The 20,384-nt window shown below is 35.5% G+C and overlaps 1 protein-coding gene and 1 long non-coding RNA gene across 2 annotated transcripts in view; both read left to right on the top strand.

Annotated features, from left to right (window-relative positions):
- The window catches only part of LOC121420482 (orexin receptor type 2-like), a 15,838-nt gene extending 13,385 nt beyond the window's left edge, over positions 1-2,453 (top strand). Inside the window, exons 6-7 of the mRNA XM_041615135.1 lie at positions 4-140; positions 2,225-2,453. Coding sequence (XP_041471069.1) covers positions 4-140; positions 2,225-2,433 — 346 coding nt within the window. The 3' untranslated portion in view covers positions 2,434-2,453. The remainder of the gene's footprint in view (positions 1-3; positions 141-2,224) is intronic.
- A 7,912-nt stretch (positions 2,454-10,365) lies between these two features.
- LOC121420868 lies at positions 10,366-15,613 on the top strand. The gene is made up of 3 exons (XR_005970860.1): positions 10,366-10,528; positions 12,474-12,552; positions 14,754-15,613. It is a non-coding gene; the product is annotated as an uncharacterized LOC121420868 (long non-coding RNA).
- Positions 15,614-20,384: the final 4,771 nt, after the last annotated feature.

Raw genomic sequence — 20,384 nt, 5'->3', positions numbered from 1 at the left:
TAGATACATGCAAGTATTTTCTAAGAACCTCAAACCGAATCCCGGGGACCGAATCAAGATCACCCTTCCTTTCACGGTCGCTCATTTTCTAGTGTATATCAACAGCACAGTCAATCCCATCATCTATAACTTCTTAAGTGGTGAGTATGCCTATCAAGGCTTATATCGAAGTCCCGGGGGGCCACTTACATTGACGAGTGGATACCATGCGCGACCAAAAAAACACGTAAAAAGGATGTCCTTTTCACGATAGGGCACGTTACGTACGTAACGTGATAAGGGTGTCAAAAACACGAAAATAATGAAAAAAGGGTATCTATTTCGCTAGGAAAATTACGTGTTTAGGGTCGAATTTGCGGGGATGATAAAATAAACTTAAAATGTTTATAAAGGATGTCCTTTTTGCCCCAAAACTACGTGTTTAGAGTCCTATTTGCGCGAGGTGTAGAAGGTGGGGTCGCGCTAAACCAAAGTAAGGTAAAGCCGACGACCGAAGGACCCGTAACAATAAAACATTCCTGTACTTGTTTAGGGGTTCATTTCAGGGAATATTTGCCAAGAGTATCGTTTTGTTTCCAATACTTGTTAAGGGTAGGGTTTCACCCGCCAATACTTGTTAAGGGGTGCATTTTCAGAATATGGAAATTACGTGTTTAGGGTGCTTTTCGAGACCCCATGGTCGCGCATGGTATCCACTCGTGAATGGAAGTGGCCCCCCCCCCGGGATCGAAGTGTTGGGTTGCTGCACTCATTCAATGAACAAGGTTATAATATAACCTTGTTCTCAGTTATATCTCCATGTGTATCAAAATAAGAGAGGCAATGTTTGGCTTATTTTCTCTTTTTCTTTGGGGCAAATGCATGATTTTTTTACACTGACAGTTTTCATTACACCTATTATTCATACTACTTGGCTCTTATTTCAATTTGATTCTTTAAATCATTTTTTTCTTAATTAAAAATAGAGATCAAAAAATGAAATCTTTCTTGCCATATTACTTTCTACCAATAGAGGGCGTACACAAAAATATGCCAAAAATTCAAGTTTTTGAGCGCTCTGGTGAATACAAAAATTATTCCCAAGTTACTAATAAAAAATAAATTGCAACTGTATGAAAATTAGTAGTTTTGGTCACAAAAATGATATTTTAATGATTTTTTGAAGTGTGTGCTCTGTACAACATTGGCATGCCATAGTCCTACCTGTAGATTCACCACAGGCAGGGTGGTAGCAGTGAACAAGTGGGTTGCTGTGCGTTCCGGTGCGGTGCGTTCCGTTGCGTTCCTGTGCGGCACACAAACGCAACCCTTTGCCCCCCCCCCCCTCCACCTGCTTGTGTCAAGAGGATGCGTTTACCCACCATTCCGAGACAAGCGTTGTTAAGGGGGGATCCCGAAGGGTTGCGGGAGCGCACCGCAGGACAACAATTGGAGATAAAACGCCTGTCAATAATAATCTACACGATCCTTTTCCGATCCGATTTAGAAATAAAAATATGATAGCATTTGAAATATGAATATACCAACTGACACATGTTCCGAATAGTGGTTTTAGTACTGAATGAAATTGTTGTCTATTTCGACCTTCTATGTAGGTTGAAAGACATTTGTTTAGTCCAGATCGCAATTACAGCATCACCGACTACAATCTGATGCCGATTCGACGTGAACTTTGACCACGAGGCTTGTAGCTAAAAATTAGTTTTATTTTAGCTTTTCGAGCATTCTGCTGACTTTAAAACTCTTTGAACTATCGTTTTTTTAATGTAAAATATCAAAAACAAGTTTTAGCCCGATCGTAGAGTATGCGGCGAGTTTCACAAAGTTTTGCTTATTGACGTTTGGTTTGTTTTCAAGCAAAAGTATTACTTTTAACAGAGGATGCCTACTTTTAGGATATCTGTATAAAAAAGAAAAAACAAGCAAAACAAATCAATTAGAGCTGCAGTTCCGTCTTTGATAAAATGCGAAAGACAATATATCGTCTACTGTTGAATGATCACATGACTGCCGTCGGTTCTTTGTTTTGTAAATTTGTATCAGGCACCCATTCCCTCTGACAACACATAAAATACTTTTTGTGCTATAATCATTTGGCACGAAAAGTCAAAATTTTCTCCCTTTGGGGCTGAAATTGATTAGAGTTTTTCTCTTTTTATAAAGCATGTAATGGTATTGATTCACGTTGCTGTAATTACATAATTATCTTTTGCTTTCCCGCTAGCTAAATTCCGACGAGAATTTCGAACCGCCTTCGCAAGCTGTCCATGCTGCCCTCAACGTCCTAATGACACAACTGCTATCACGAGTACGGCAAGTCGACGCACCCAACGGCCGAACCCAACGGGGCGAACGAACAGCACCGAATACATGCAAATGTCAAGGGTTAATACGAAAACAGATCCAAGTCAAGGTCTTCTGACCTCAGACTGACATTAATCTGTGTGATGATACTAGATTCACGGACATGTGTGCAAGTTGCGTCCCTTTTGTGACGTCACTCATTCGCGTCAATCCTGAGCCATTGGCTTACCAATGTGTATCCATCAACCCGCACAAATCACGGGGTTTATTAATTTTGTAGAAGAATTGCAAACTTCATTTGAACATTAGAGTTTGCATCTTTTTTGTTCTACTGATTATTTGTCCGTGATCATCTCCGCGTCAAGGATTCGTTGTTAAGTTTTCAAATTTCTTTAACTTTTATATTTTCACTCTCTATTCGTGTATTTTGTAAAAAAAGTATAATTGCATTCTAAGAAATATTGATCAATGAGACAAACACGGTAAAAGCATACCTCTCATGAAAACGAACGTTGGTGGCGCATGTACTATAAAACTCATGAATTGCTAAACTCTCCCTTCACTTAACCAGTGGAACTTAGACCATGGTCTAACTCTGTGCTAATATTATGGAAAGCCAAAAATGTTAAAATTTGTACACATGGTTTCTTATGTTTAATGTGCTTTCTCCTAATTCTTTGATGAAGAAGACAGCTATCTTTTGTACTCCACCCGGACAGTTAAAAATGGTTGAGAGCCAGAGGAGCCCACACTTTGAACCTCTCCCGTGAGAGAGAAGTCTGGTTTTAATCAAATCTGGCCAAAAGTTGTGGCTTAGCTATGGGTAGTCAGTTGATTTAAATTCGTGCAAGTTTTACAAAATCTTTATGAAATGCGACCCCGCTTGTATAATATAATAGAGTAGTGTCATTTTGTAGAGAAAGGCGCACTGTATTTTTGTCATTTATTATGTATGCAAGAACCAGTTAGAAATCGCTTTGTAAATGTAGTTTCTCCATTTCATCATTAATACCACTCACTTATCAATCTTACCATTGGTATGTTAGTCAACACCTGATAAATAAAATAGTTTTATGCGTTTTGGAATAAAATAGTATAGTGGTTCTGAAATTTGAATCGGTAGCAGGTTACGTCGTCAATTTTCATCCATAGTAATTATGTCAGTACAATCAAATCGTTGATTTGGCAACCACAAAATAACGAAAATGTTAAGATGGCTTAAAAAACAATTGTCAAATTAGCTGCAAAATCCTACAGATTAGATTTCCGTGATAAGTAAACCATAGACGAACCTGTAAGTTCTTAACAACAAGAGACGATTAGCCATTTTTTTTGCTTTATTGTCAGTCGTATGAAATGTAAGTGTTAAGTAGCATTGATAGATAAATAGGAACGTCAGTCTGTCCTTCCTGCACATGCGCACTGCCAAGCTCCGCCTTTTATTTGTTACATCATCATTGACATTGCTGTGGCGCCTAGCTTTATCTCAAAATCTCATACGATGGGTAAATATTTACTAAGACCAAGGTCTGATCGGAAATTTCATATTTCTCTTTAAATTCGAGATAACGACCATCATGTCGCAATAATGGTCAATATCTCGAATTTGTGGGAAAAAGCCAAATAATCGACCATCCAAGGACATGTTCAGCAGGCGTTAAGCGGCCTGTTTTTTCAGAAGGGGGGAGGGGCTTCCTTGGATTTCAACAAACTAAACGAGTATATGTGGGCGTCTGCACTAGGACCACACCAGTGTGTTGAAATCACTATAATATACTATTGATTAATTTTCCCTAATCAACAATGAGAATGATCCAAAGATTTTCTTTTCTAATTTGGAAAAAATATAGAGGAGAATGAAATGTGGGCTTTGTGTTGCACTAAAAATGATCATGTTTAAAACGTATATTTGGTTTTCACAGCCCCGATTTAACAAAATATGTCATTAAAAACAAACGGGGAAAAGGGTCTCTACTTAATATAAGGAATCATGGGTCAAATGTATATGTAGCGATAGCTGCTTGCTCATTTTCTAATGTGGGGACTGGGGGCAATTTAGCCCCCAAATGCTCAAAAGGACCTTAATTATAATAATAACAATTATAACAATAATAATGATAATAATAGTAATAAGAATAATAATGATAATAGGCATTTATATAGCGCCATCTATCTAGAATTATTCTATTCCGAGGCGCGTTGTTATTATTATCATTATTATTAACCCGGCTTGAGCTCGAGCTGCCTTTCAGCACTCGTGCATTTAACGAAGTAATCCTGCCGGGTACCCTAACAACTATTTTTAAAAACAGGAGCCTTGGAAATCCCCATTCATTGCAATGTTAAATCTTATCTAAAGCTGTTCGAATTTCAGGTCACATGATCAAGGTCAAAGGTCATGTAAGGTCAATGAACTTTGGTCATGTTGGTGGTGAGAAGTAGCCCCCCCCCCCCCTACTCCCAACAATGAAAACAATCCAGAATATATTTATATCTTTTTGCCTGGATTATAGTAAATCCTGAATTGTAAGTCTTCAAAGAAAAAGAGAATGTATTCATCAAGTGGAATTCGTCGTTGAATTATTGTATTCATTCATTCATTCATTCAGCTTTTCAGTGATAAATTAGCGTGGTTACAATGAGCTCCACCGTCCATTGTGGAGTCAAATCGAAATTTAGTTACCCTTTGTTAACATTAGTTCTATTTACCTTATCAGGATACTTCCAAACCAGAAATCCCTTCAATTAAGACTTTAACTTGTCAACACAATCAATGATAGCGCAAACAAAATCACAACTTTATAATAATTTTCTAAAATTTTAAAACGGAAAAAGATCTGTATAAAGAGATAGTGATAAGTTTGACTAATGGTGATAATATCTGTAAACTAATTTTCAATGATTGCACAACAACGTACATTTCTTTAAAATGATTCTTTACTTGTATATAAAAAAAATTCAGATACATGTACAAAATATATATATTATATTTGAATTCATTACATGAAAATGATATTTGTATAAGGAAATTTGTACATTCAAAAGTGGAATATATACGATCGTTAAGTGTCAATATTTCTTCTGTAATAAACCTTATCATGTATCGTTATTAAGTTGAGTATGACTTCTCATTGTTTATATCATATTTTACGGTTACACTTCGTAATTCCGAAGGTTCTTTATTCCGAAAGTTCGTAATTCCGAAACACATAAATTGCCTATACGTCGATGTTCGTTAATCCGAAAACGAAAAAAATGGTTCGTTAATCGGAACATTTGTGGCGTTATTCCGAAGGTTCGATAATCCGAAAACGAAATAAGGTTCGTTGTTCCGAAGGTTCGTTAATCAGAAAACGAAATGAGGTTCGTTGTTCCAAAGGTTCGTTAGTCCGAAAACGAAATAAGGTTCGTTGTTCCGAAGGTTTGTTAGTCCGAAAACCAAATAAGGTTAGTCAATCATTTAGTTTTCGGACTAACGGACCTTCGGAATTACGAACCTCATTTCTTTTTCGGATTAACGAACCTTCGGAATTACGAACCTCACTTCATTTTTGGACTAACGAACCTTCGGCATTACGATTCTCATTTCGTTTTCGGACTTACGAACCTTCGGAATAACGAAGCTTCGGAATTACGAATGTATGGGTATGTTATAGTCACGCAAACGAAACCGACTCCAGACCGATCAAAGTACATTATTTCGATTGCGTTGGTGTAACCGTAGAATCGGTCACATTTCTCCTGTAGGGCGGCCATACGGCGAGTCAAAAACAGCCGTTTTAACGATTATTGTATACGAAATTAATATTGGTTGTTTGAATTAAAACCACAAAACCACTGTTTTCAACCCGCCGTAAGGCCGCCGCGCAGTAGGGGAGATGTGACTTTGGTAAGAACAGCTCACTATTCGAAAGGTGCGTTATTCAGAATGACAGAATTTTCCGGAAGTTCATTATTCCGACGATTTATGAATTCCAAAGAACAAGCGTTAGAATGCCCCTCTTCAGGTCTAGATTTCAGAATTTTCAGCTTGCGCTTCGCGCTTGCAATATTTGGTTAGTGAGATACATATCATGTTCATGATTACAATGACTACAAAAAGTACTCCATGTGTTAAGGTGCAATTCTAGCAATATGAGCAATATGGTGGGATTGTGAAATATACATTTAAACTCTTCATGAATTATTTTTAAAATATTCCTTAAATATCCCTGTTTGGGTTCAATAAATAAAGATTTTTCAGATTGCGCTATGTGCTCGTATTATTTGTTTAGTCTGGCATGTACGTATAATAATTAAATGAATTTGTTAATGTCAACTTTTTAGGTTTGATATCAAAAAGTTTCAGCTCGCGCTTCGCGCTCGCATTATTTGATAAATGAGATACATATCCGTTTAATGGCACAATTTTTAAAAATATCTCTATTATATCAGCTCAAACTTTGTCAACCTCATTCTGAATTTCAAACATTTATGATGATTAATCCTTATCAGTGGCGTTCCGTGGGTCATGACATGGGGGGGGGGCACCAGAATCTTTTTGAGTCGGTTCCCAAGTTTATTGACATGATTTTAAGGCATGTGCCTTTAACGGTTATGTAGGCCTATATTACTGATCAAATAATGCGAGCACAAATCGCGAGCTTTTTTTCATATTTAGACCTAAATAGGGGCATTATAATCATGATACGTACTTGTCTCACCAAACAAGCAACGCTAGTGCCAAGCGCGAGATGAATTTTTGTATAATTGACCCCCTAACAGAGACATTTTATGGACTTTTTCAAAGGAATTCATGAAAAGCATGCATGCATGTATCTCACCATAGTCATGTAATGCGAGTGTCATGCGCTTGCTGATTTTGTTGGAAATACATCTTAAACACATGAAACACTTTTTGCAGTCATTGTAATCATGGTTAACATATATGATATGCATCTCACATGTCAAATATTGCGAGCGCAAAGCTCGAGCTGAAAATTTTTGAAATTCAGCCCTGAAGAGGGGCATTCTAAGGCCTGCTTGAAGGAAAAACTAAGACATTACCTTTCACTAACCAAATGATAGTAGCCCTAAGAGCGAGCTGAAAATTGTTGACATTCAGACAAGAAAAGGTGACATTTTAAGGAGTTTTTAGAACTCATGAAGAGCAGACATTATCTTACCAATGCACTAATGTGAACGTAAGCACGGACTGGAAATGTTTTATATTCAGACCTTAAAAGGGACAATCACTTTTAGAAGTCATGAAAAAGAAGCACATGTCACTACATAAAACAACAATGAATTGAAGCGTGAGGAAATATTTTCGGTTTTTTTTTACTTGAAAACTGAATATTATAGTAAAACAGGATTATTTATCTCTTTAAACGGACAATGCGAGCATCAGGAATGATGAACACATATGCCCTAACCAAATTATGTTTTGTAAAGTTATCTTGAAATATCTTATGTTATATAACATAATTTAATACTTTTTTTTCTTCCCCCACCACATTTCTCTTTTCTTCTCTTTTCCCCTGTTCCCTCGTCTTTTAATGTTTTTTGTGGGTTTTTTGCCAGTCGATGGGGACACAAGTCACGTGCCCCCGTGCCCCCCCCCCCCCCCGTAGTTACGCCACTGATCCAAAACGTCAGTAGTTTGAGACCAGTTTAAGATGATTTTGATTTGATTTAAGGTTTATTTCATTTATTTTTTTTCCACGCCACATAAAAATGCTGAAATACATATCAATAATAAACAAGCAAAAGAAAAATAATGATAACAACGAACATACAGTTGTGAATGTATAATATCTTTTCAAACAATTTAGAATTAGAATTAAAACTTGTGGAATTGAAGTTAAAGCTAAAGGATATAAATTTACATAATTTCAGACCTGAAAGGCAGTACATAATATTATAATTAGATTTGCTGTTCACTTTTCACAACCCTGCCAAAGTGGGAATTGATTTCGATTCCTTAAAATCCAGAGTGTAGACGAACACAATGTGAAAAATGTGTGAAAAATTCTCCGCAGTTTTGAATTTGAGCACAGTCCCTTCAAATTTCCATCTCAATCTTCGCCATTCGGAATTTGGATTTATATTTGGCAGTAAATACTTCGTTCATTTGGTTATCATTGTAACTGTCCTACTCATAGGCGGATCCAGGGGGCCGAGAGGCCCGGATCTCGTCATCTCGACATCTTGTGAAATAGATGATCAGATGACAAGATCCCGGATCTCATCATGTCGACATCTTTTAGAAGAGATGATCAGATGATCCCGGATCTCGTCATGTCGACATCTTTTAGAAGAGATGATCAGATTAAATGATTATGGATCGGAGATCTTGTCATCTGACCATCTCTTCTTAAAGATGCAGACATGACGAGTTACAAGATCATGACATCTGATCATCTCTTCCACTGGATGTAGACATGACGAGATTCAAGATCTTGCCATCTGATCATCTCTCCCACGGGATGTAAACGTGATAAGATCCAAGATCTTGTCATTTGATCATCTCTTCTAACAGATGTCGACATGATGAGATCCAGGATCTTGTCATGTGATCATCTATTCTGACTACAAGATGTCGACACAATGAGATCCGGGATCTTGTCATCTGATCATCTCTTCTTAAAGATTTCGACATGATGAGATCCGGGATCTTGTCATCTGATCATCTATTCTAAAAGATGTTCAAAAGATAATTATCTCAACATCTGGGTGGCACTTCTATAAGCTTCCATAATTACTCATCCTTTTCATGATTTACAAAATATGAATAGTGTCCCGTTTTTAGGTCTAAATCTCGATTTTTTTCCGCTCGCACTTCGCTCTTGCATCAATTGTTAAGTTATATACCTATACTGTTTAAGTTACGAAAAGTGCTTAGAATTTCCATTCTTTAGGTAAAAATGTCAACAAAAAAATCATCTCACACCTGGCGCTCGTATTATTTGATTGTTGAAATATGTAACGTCTTCATGGCTAACTGCAAGCAATAGGTAGGCCTACCTTTTCGATCAGTTCAAAACGTACAATTTCTGCTTGCGTAATTATTTGGTTGCATAAACATTGCCTAGAATCTTCAAATTTTTGGAAAATACATAAAATTTCAGAAAAAAATTTGCTCGAGCTTCGCGGTCGCATAAGGATTATATTATATATTTATGTGTATTTAGAAGAATCAAAGCTAAGAAGATACTATTAGGACTACCCCTTCAAAGAAACAAACAAAAATCATGTTCGAACGGCCGATCGGGGAAAATAGGGCTGAAAAAATTCCGCCCCCCCCCCCCTTGTTGGCGAAGGCTGGATCAGCCCCTGCCTACCTACGTCAATTCAGTTACCTTGTGGATTCATGCAACAATGAATTCACAGGATGTGATGGCCACCATGACGATGTAAAGAAGAAGAGAAGCAAATTATCCCGTGACTTTGTTTATTTGCATTTTTTTGGTAATAAAAGTCTGATTTCACGGATATCGGTTACGCATAAGAAACGGAGCGCGTACACCTTTTGTTTTCAAAATGGTCAAATCAAACAGAATTTACAAGCTGTTTGCTCTCATTGGGCGTCATTATTCGGACAATAAATTCTGTTTTTCTTGTTTCATATAGATATCAATAAACAAACAAAGTCGCCTCTGCACCTTTTTTTTGGTTAATTAAAATGAAATGACCAATAAAAATGAGAAGAGTCAAGGCCGTCTCGTCCTCGACATAATTTGTACTCAATTTTGTTTTAATCAAAAAGCTTTTGTGTAATCCTTTTGAATAGAGTTCCAGTCTTTGCGATGACAAAGTTATAGCAAGGTCAAGTGTATTGTCGATTCCTGTCGTCATAATCTATTACGAATGGGAAAAAGCAATGTCATCAACACTTATAGATTTGGCTGACTAAAGATTGAGGTATTCTCCTATTATAATGACGATACCACAATAAATAAAATAATAATCTAGTCTCTTCACGCTAACTTTATATAAGCCCCCCCCCCCCCCTTGTAAAAAAGAAACAATTTCTTCTTTACATAGCGTTGTCAGAACAAAGTTGAAATCAATTAAATTCATTTGGGTTTAGCATTTATTTGTTCTGTAATTTTGATTGTCTTGTAGAGAGTATAAATACTGGCAACATATCTAGAATTGGTCAGATTCATCATTACTTTATTGCGAATTCAGTTCTTCTCCTTTTCTCGGTTGATTCGCCAGAAGTTTAACCTCGTCGAGCATCGTAAGTCTTTTCTACTTTCGATAATTTTTTGTCTACTTTCAGATAATGACTTTTGATTTTTATTTGATATTATTTGATTTGACTGAAGGCGAACAGTGTGTCTTGTTTAGAACACTGCGTCATTTCTTAAATTTATTCAACGTCTTTAATTGTTATCAATATTCAGGTTGCCATGGTTGCTTTATATTTTTTACCTTTCTCTTGATAATAACTTGATAGGCAAAAATAAATTGACACTTTCGATCAAAAGTTAATTTTTTAAATGTTCATTTTTTGGGGCTTGTTTGCTTGTTTTTTTTTTTTGTTTGTTGCTTTGTTTTGTTTTTATTGGGAAATGCATGTTATGAGCCATGTCATGGAACAATTTGTATTTTATGAAAAAGTAATGAATAAATAAATGAAGTCTAAATTTTCATATCGGGATTTTTTTGTCATTCATTTTGAAAGCATTTTATTTGAAAATTGTGTTCTTTTCTGATCTTTTTGCTGTTCGTGTTTTCAAGGAGTATAGTAGAGGGAGTTCGGGAACGTCACACTAACTTGATTTGCTTAGGAATCAATCATTGGTCTTTATTATCATGTTTGTAAAAGCACAATAGGTATCTTCTAATTTAAAAAAAAAAACCAATCTTGCTTCATATTGTCATTCCCATTTTTTAACCACCATTTTGCCGATTTCTTGAATTTTCAAAGCGCTTTTTGATGAAATATTCCTTGTCTATAGTATTCATCAGTTTTGTGATTTATGATGAGAACAGTGTCCTTTCCTCTTTGGCAGTGTGCATTTCACAATTTTAATTGAGACCCTCTGAGATTTGGGATAGTTATGTGTGTGTGATTCGTGTTAATGGTCAGTTGTTGTTTTTGCGTCCTTGTTAACCCCCCCCCCCCCCTACCAACCCCCTTTTTCCTATTTTTCTATTAGTCGTATTTCCCCTTCCTTCATTTATTTGTATTTTATGATTTTATTTTTTCTTGAATCTGTGTATGTTCTATGATCATATTGGTAAGCAGTCACGTATTTCAGTCTTTGGACTGATATTCTCAAGTCGGGTTTAAGTTAAACTCAGGTTTAAAGTTGTGGTTTAAGTATGGGAAGCCAAACGTATCAAATTTTTTATTAAGTTGTATGTTTCTTATGTTTACTGTGCTCTTTCCTGATTCATCGATGGTGAAGCCAATAATTTTTTTAGACTTCCTATACAATTATGAATGATTTAAGAGCCAAATGAGCTGAAGTATGATGTCTCTACTGTTAGTGATTTATGTGACAATTGGCTCACCATACTTAAACCACAACTTTAAACCCGAGTCTAAGTTAAACCCGACTTCAGAATACGGGCCATTGTCTTCTTCTTCTTCTTTCCTTGGTTGGCAACCAGTCAGGATTGACTATTTTTGCCACAGCTTTTGTTCATTTTCAATAGCTTTTCATATTTTTTTTTCCTTTTCCATTCCTTTTTTCTTCTCTTTTTTTCCCTTCCTTTTCTTTTCTTTTCTTTTTTTTTCTTTTTTTCCCTTTTCTTGTTATTTATTTCCATTCATGCTCTATATTATACTGTTTTTTTTTTCGAAGAAAGAATGCCCATCTGTAAAATTGTACTTGATTTGTATTGTTTTATATTACTTTGTTTTATGTTTTGAATGGAAATGAAATAAAAGAATTGAATTGAATTGATACTGAAATATTTTCGTTACTTTTCTTCTTATTTTTCTTCTTTTTTCTATTCCTTTTATTTTCTTTTCTTTTCCCTTGTATGTTTTGATAGTTTTATCGAAATGAAATCCAGTTATGTATATTTTAATCAGAATCTTGTATTTGATTTATATTTGTAATCGAAATGAAAATAAACTTCATGAATCTTGAATCTATACCTTTGAATAGTGTCTGTAAATCTGATTCATATTGCTGTTGATTTATATTTATCTAATATTCCTTCAACAGATGAAGACATTCCAGCTTTCTGTTATTCTCTTCGTATCTCTCTGTCTCTTGTTAACCACAGAGCAGTCGGAAGCACGCCGTAAGCATTTCATTTTTATTCACTTCAAGACGACGATCGTTTGTCGCGTTAATTTTAATTGTTGTTTTTTTATGTGTATTTTTTTATTATTATAATATTATTTTTGAAGTCCGCCGTGACACACATCCTGAACCCATGTTCTATAATTTACATTTGCTCCCGATAAGACAAAGAATTATCTTTAAGTTACTTCTCCTTGTATACAAATCACTCTATAACCAAGCCCAAAATACTTGTCTGATTGTTTAGAAATTTATGTTCCAGGTAGAAGAACTAGATCCTCTGAAGACCCACTAAAAATAACATATCCAACTAAAAGAAAACAGACTGGAGACAGGACATTCACCGTTGCATCCTCAATGGAATGGAACAAACTCCCTCTTGTAATAAGTAAATCCCCAACAATCAAGTCCTTTAAGAAGTCCCTTCAAAACTCTCTTGTTCTAAAGGCCTTCATGTCATTCTGATTTTTGTTTGTTTAATAAAAGTATAAATATGTTAACTGAAATTGTGAGAACTTTGGGCCATTTGGGAAAAGCGCGTTATAAATGTTGAGTATTATATTGTTATTATATTATTTTACACCACAATTATAAAAGCGTAGGTGCCCTCTCCCGCTGAGGCAGAGGAGTTCCGACACTGGCAAGCAAAATTAAATGTGTACCCCTTCTTCTGCTTTCAACAGCTGATTTTCCAAACTTTAGTTTCAAGATGTGAACCACCCCCCCCCCCCATGCTCAAACAAACCCACATACGCCTTGTATTTAGTTCTTATCATTTTCCTCATAGTAGCAACGATTTACATAATTTATTTACAGCTTAATTGCGCATGCGTTTTGGGAGGGGGAAGGGACCTTATCATTCGATAGTATCAAGAAGCTTTGATCTTGGTCTCCAACCCCTTATCAATTTACCCTGGACACAACTCCAATTGACTATAGTCTATGCATTCGTATGCTTTCACTCTATCAAAAGATACCTTTTTTAGCTACTAATATACACTCTGTAACCAGTTTACCCAATGTTTGCAGGGTTAAGTACCAAATACATTGTACTTTGTAATTTTTACGAAATGTTGCGTTGAAATTTACCCTGAAAACATTCATTTTGCCAAATATTATCCAGCAAACGTGCATGTTCCCCTTCTACCCAATACTGTGTAACTTGTTACCTCAATCTTTTTTTAGAGTGTATGGCTTGTGGGTACATGGGGGGGGGGGTCTTGATGGCCATGCCCCTAAAAAAACTCTCACGACCAGAAAAGGAAAGAGTAAGGAAAGGGAATGGGTGAAATACTATTTTCTAAATATTTTATTTTCGTAATTAAAACGATCCAAATGTTTGCTTCATCGCTTCGCTCGCTCGCAGCTATTAAGACATTGTATGTTCCCCTCAAAATCTCAGAGTCATTACGGTGCTGAATGAAATACGGATTTAGTTTTTTGTTAGTCGTGTGTTATACCCTCCTCTCATTTTAATCCACTCGTAATACCCTTTTTCGACGCGATTGCGCATTTGTAAACAATTGTTATAGTCGAGCCCCCCCCCCCGAAGCCTTGGAGTACCAAAGATACTTAAACACATATGAGTAATGCAGAAAATTTGTTTACAAATTATTATTTCTCCTATTAAAGCCTCTTTATTTATTTACTATCTATTGTCCACGGCGGACTGCATTTGCACATTAATGAGTCAGAAAGAAGAGGATAGAGTGTATTTGTATTCCAGTTCATCGTAACTTGGAAGTGAACCAGAACAGCATGCTGGCTGAGTCGCTGCACGGCAGGCAGTAGATGGCAGGTTCCAATCCCACTGGTTACAATTTTTCTGACTTGTGATTACATTACAGATCGAGCATCCAATCTTAAACACATAGGAATAATGCCGAAAAAATTTTTCCAAAATATCATTATCGTTAATATTATGATTATCAACATTATTATTATTATTATCATTATTATGAGTGTCATTATTATTTTTATTATCATTATCGTTATTATTATTATCAATATTATCATTGTTATTATTATGAGTGTCATTATTATTATCATTATTATTATTATTATCATCATCACTATTCTTACTTTTTTAGGGACATTTTTTTCCCTAAAAAAGTAAGAATAGTGATGATGATAATAATAATGATAATAATTTATGCTAAATGTATTATGTGTTTTGATGTTTTATGTTCGTTTCCTCAGGCTCTCGTCTGTCTAAGGCAGTCAAGGATGTCATGCATCCACGTGAGAAGCGATCATCTTCATCTGAATCTTCTGCTTCTTCAGCTTCTTCATCATCTTCTGCTGAATCTGATTCTGATTCAGCAGAGGTAACGACCGCCGCTCCCACTCCCGCTCCCGCTCCCTAGTACTGATGACAGTGCAGACAGTGATACTAGCGATTAGCCAGCATCTTGGTTCAGGCCAACTGCGGTGACTCGATGGATCCTTGAGGAACTCCAATCTTAAACGGCTCTTAACGGCTCATGTTGACTGCTCCTCTCACTTTTAACACCACCCCCCCCCCCACTCCTCCAAAGTGACACTAATCACGAGACAAAGCTCCTAGATGGATCCACATCCGGGATAGTAGTTTGTTCACGTGGTTCACCCTTTAGACTCTTGGGTCGTATTGACCCGGAACTGGTCCGATGTGACCTCTTGATGGTCAGATCTTACCTTTTCCATGTCACATCGGCCCTTTTTCGGGTCATTTTCAAGAAAATATTGTTGAAATATCGAAAATGAAAAATTTGTCAACTTCCTAATCCTCTTTTGGAATCAGACGACTAGTCTGAAAATGCTTGCATAAAATTAACCTTAGTCCTCATCATTCGTCTAGACAATTATACGCAATGAGTATTTTTTCATAAGTTTTAATATTGTAAACGAAATATGCCGTATTCATTTTTTCCTTTGGAGGGAGCTAGGGAGGAATTTCCTTTTTCTTTCCCTCTATCTCTCTATTCTCTCTCTCTCTCTCTTTACTGTTGGTGTTTTTTCTTTATCCTGTATACCAAGACACTGATTAAAACCGTATTAAGATTAAATTGAAGTCACCAAACAGTTTGTCGTTTCTGAGAGTGTTTTTGTTATGTTCGGCTATGTACTTGCATTCTTTTGTTGTACCATGTATTAACTTATTTTGTCTTTACCGAAAATTTCCCAAAGGAAATCTAATACACTGTTCTGAGCACGTTGTTTAAGCCTTTCACTCTAAAAGATCTTTTCTACAAGTTTTTAAAATATTTTTTTTAAAGTTTGGCAATCGTGTCAAAGTGAAGGGATTCATAAACAACGAGCTTGATATTTAAAAAAACATTATAGGACATATAGGTTGTGTTTGCAGGATTTCAATCCAAACTAGCTAACCTGGTCCCTAACACCACTCTTTTCAGAGTGAGACGAGGGACTAGTCTTGTTGGAATGAGATTTTAATCTTTCAAGAGTGATGTTTTACCCTTTTTTGCAGTGAAAGTGTAAAAAGGCAAATTTTTACTCAAAGAATGTAAAAAATCACTCTCGAAAGATTGAAATCCCATTCCATAAGGACTAGACCCTTGTCTCACTCGAAGAGGAATGTGAGAAGGGACCAGATTAGCTCCTTAATTTCATTTATAGTGAATACATATTGTAGGGTCCTATATGATAGTACTACCTAATATGAATCATTTGGGAATATAATTGCTGTGCATACTAATAAATATAATAAAATTGTTTTTTTTCCAAGGTGGCGATCGTATCCCAAGGAATTGCTGGACGTTTATCCGACAAGTCCTGTTTTATCCGGCAATTACCATAGTAAGATTGCTTCTCAGTAAAAAAATCAAGGAAAGTTGTCAGATCGGGTAACTTGTTCAGGATCACACATAACATTGCCCAGAATATTAAATTTTCAGAATAAAATAAAAAATAAAAATCGCTCGCGCTTCGCGCTCGCACTTTTGAAAAGGCTTATTAGACTATTTCATGTTTATGTTAAGAATAAAACTAAGAAGTCACTGATCAGGGACAATATAGGTGAAGATAATTTCGGGTCCCGTCCCCTATTGGCGAAAGTGACACATACACACACACTGGAAAAATGGCAGGTGCCCGCCCCCTGAAAAAGCAAGGATTCCCCAATGCCCCCCAGGGGAAAAAAATCCTAGCTACGCCACTGCCCCCACTCCCAGATCTATTCTCGTTTACCCTTCAGTATAATTTTGACAGTTTCTTTCCGGTGCCAGTGATACAAACTAGTTCGACGAAATTTGTTCAACTTGTTTAACGAAATTTACAATTTTGGTTTTAATTCATCAGCATTTTAACACTAAAAATATCAAACATTAGTAAATGAATTAGCAAATAAATAGATTAATAAGTAAATAAATGGATAAATGAATAACGTTATGATTAAATGAATAAATGATAAACAATTAAGGGGAAAGAAATGGCGAGAACTGGGGGCTAAATCGAAGGAAAATTTTACCATCGACTGTAAAAAGTGAACAATAATGAATTAAAGACAGTATAATAAAGTGGTCAGTGGTGTTCAGTTGCTAAATATCATGCTTGATGACGAACAAACAATCCAATCGTTTCATCAAACATTGATAAGTGGTAACATAGTTAATTAAAAAGTAAACGACAAGGGAAGAATGGAGAGCATCTTTACGTCACAATGATAAGCCTTAAATGTTCTCTTTAAAAACATATTTTTGTCAGTTTTTCATGTTACACATATTATTCTCATTTGTTGTACAGTTGACGAAAACAAACAATAATACCAGGCACACAGTACCATGCAGAGTTACCATAAATGAAAACTAATAGCGAATCCAGGGTTTATAGGGGGGGGGTAGTTGCACAAAATTGGGTCGCCTTATTAAAGTCTTATTAAAGTCATTTGAAATATCGGATAAGACCTTTTTCCGGAACCCCCCCCCCCCCCCGTCCCATTAACAAAAATCGAACTAATCCCTGCCAAATACCAAATACTCTGACAAAAAATTTTAAAAAAGAAGATGATATGAAAGAACAGGTACAATCCCGCGGTATCTGATCCTTGTATCTGATCCCTTGTTGTATATCTGATAGTCATTTAAAGATGAATTCCAGTTCCGGTAACGATCTCAAAATGACTTTTTACAGAATCTAATATAATGACCAGCCAAGTGTCTGTTTGTATGAATAAAAAAATATGTGCCAAAGGGTTCTGGAAGAAATTGTGTAATTGCTGAGAAATAAGTTCAAGTTCAAGTTCAATGTCTTTATTTCCATATCAGTAAAAAATCAAATTCATATTAACAACAAATAACATTTCTAGTCATTAAATATTTACATACATAAAGAGAGCAGAAAAAATGCATTTCATAATTCATGTACAATAATATAGTAGATGAGGAAAAAGGGGGGAACTAAAAAGCGAAGCTTGTGGGTTAAATGTTCCCACCAGGAACAAAAATTTAGTAGATTGTGTACACAAAGAAGATGATAAAAAAGCGTTTAAACAGAGTAACAAAGCAAAAACAAAATCAAACACATCCACACCACATCACACAGTCAATCACACAGGCATGGGATGGGGGGTATTTGTGCCCAGTCAATTGTGCCTGGAACAAGTCACTCAAACATTTGTAAATGAAAATAAAGATTTCAAGTGGACCAGCCACTTATACAAAAAAAATATTAAAAAATAAGCAAAATAAGCGCGGATTCGGTCACTTCCGTCGGGTCTTCATTCCAGTAATAACAATACACTATCCCACGTAGGCCTATGCCTACTGCAACTACTATCATTTAGCTTTAACTACACATTAAAATAAAGATTAAAATAAAGAAAGATGAGGTGTTTTTAGGAGGAAATGATCATGTATATAGATGAACATGATGAATAAGGTTTACTAATTATAAACAGTTCTATTGAATTTTGTTTCAATCCCCTTTTCTCCTATTCTTATTTTCATTTCTTCTTTTTCTCTTTAACTTTCAATTTCTGATTTTTAGCGACATGAAAACCATGTGGGTTGGTTGTCCTTTCTATACCCGCCCCACCCTTTTAAAAAGCACAAGCTGTGAAGTTCGATTCATATGGTTAGGATGATGGTAATTAAAACTCAACTATTTTCAGTTAAATTACCCTAAAATTATTATTATTATGGAATGTGTCATTTTGCAAGAATAGCGTCGACAAAAAAAAATCACCGCGGTTTAGCTTGTTATGTTTATTTTTAATTATTTCCTGTTCTTAATTAGTATGCATACAGTAACATCATCATGAACGTTTACACTTTCATCCCATTTTGAGATTATTGTTCATGCATGAATCCTGTTTCCGGGAGGTATATACTATATAGCTTCATGGAGAATAGTTTTCTTTTGTGATCTCTTTAATTAGCAAACATAAGCAAATCGCTATTTCATTGCTAACACTCCGCAAAATACTATGCATTCTTCAAAATTTTAATGTGAATATTATAGAATTACATTGAGCATATTAAACACCATTGAGTAATCACTATTTTGTTTGCTCTATGTGCATTTTCCAATATTTTCAAATAGGGAAATCCTATTTAAAACTTGACTCGGGTATGAATTTAACCAGAAAATGTTCATTCATTCATTCATTTATTCAATTTTTCCAACAAAATTAAGAAGCATTAATTGTTACAAATATATTAATTGGTGCTGTCTTCCAAGTAGTAGAACTTGACCTGTTTTTTTTTTTCGAATCTTGCAGGAGACCTGAAAGTTGTGTTGGTAGACCTTTAAAGGGGTATTCCTGGCCAGAAAATATTATATCTAAATGAATAGAGTAACTTTCACTGAGAAAATGCCGAAAATTTCATTGAAATCGGATAACAAATGAAGGAATTATTTAATATTAAAGCTTAGCAGTGTTTAATGTGAAAACAGTTGTATGCACGCCGTCATGAATATTTATTTATTCATTTATTCAATTTTTCCAACAAAATTAATAAGCAATAATTACAATGAATAAAATATAACATCAGAAAATACAAATGACATAAATATTCAAATAAACCAAAATATAAAGAATATACACCTGATACAGAAGATAATATATCAAAAATGTTGGAAAAACGGAGTGGTCCACTGAAAACCAAAGCTTGTAAAGTGTGGACCACTCAAGACGAAAAAAATATTCATTGGGCGGGCTGATGATGTCATATCCCCACTTTCCAATATTCCAAGATTTTTCGATCTCCGAGGACAAAATTTGAATGAGCACAATTTCATGTAATACTAAATACAAAAGAACAAGTGGGGGAAAATGACATCATCATTTTGCTCATTGAATATACATGAAGACATCCATAGAACACACTCTAAACATATTTGGCAAAAATGCTCAATGAGGGTAATTATGTGTCTAGCCAACATTGGACATTTCTTTTGGGCACTTTTATTAATCCAGTGTGAAAAAATTTTGCCTATTCTAAAGTAATTGCTGCTTATTTTTTAACCTTATTGGACAATATGCTTCCCGCATCGGGCAAAGTACTGCCCGAAATTGGTTGGACACATATTTATACTTATGCTGGTATTTTACCCAATATTTTTTTTCAAGTCATATTAATTTCAGCCTGGAGTACCCCTTTAAGTTCTTCTATAAAACTGGAAGGGATACGAAGTGGTAGAACTTAAAGTATAACACATACAGCCCGTTGCAGAACATGCAGAAAGAGTTGTGATTAAACGCAACTCAAACAATCTTGCGCAACTTGATTTTCAGCCAATGAAGCACCCTTATTCAGGACTTGCGCTTGATATTTTGACTTGCATTTAAACGCAACTCTTTCTGCAACAGGCCCTGAGTATGATATGGTA

This window comes from Lytechinus variegatus, chromosome 8 (genome assembly GCF_018143015.1).
Source record: "Lytechinus variegatus isolate NC3 chromosome 8, Lvar_3.0, whole genome shotgun sequence".
NCBI classification, from domain to species: Eukaryota; Metazoa; Echinodermata; class Echinoidea; order Temnopleuroida; family Toxopneustidae; genus Lytechinus; species Lytechinus variegatus.
The sequence above is the reverse complement of the archived record's forward strand: the minus strand, read 5'-3'. Positions and strand labels throughout refer to the sequence as shown.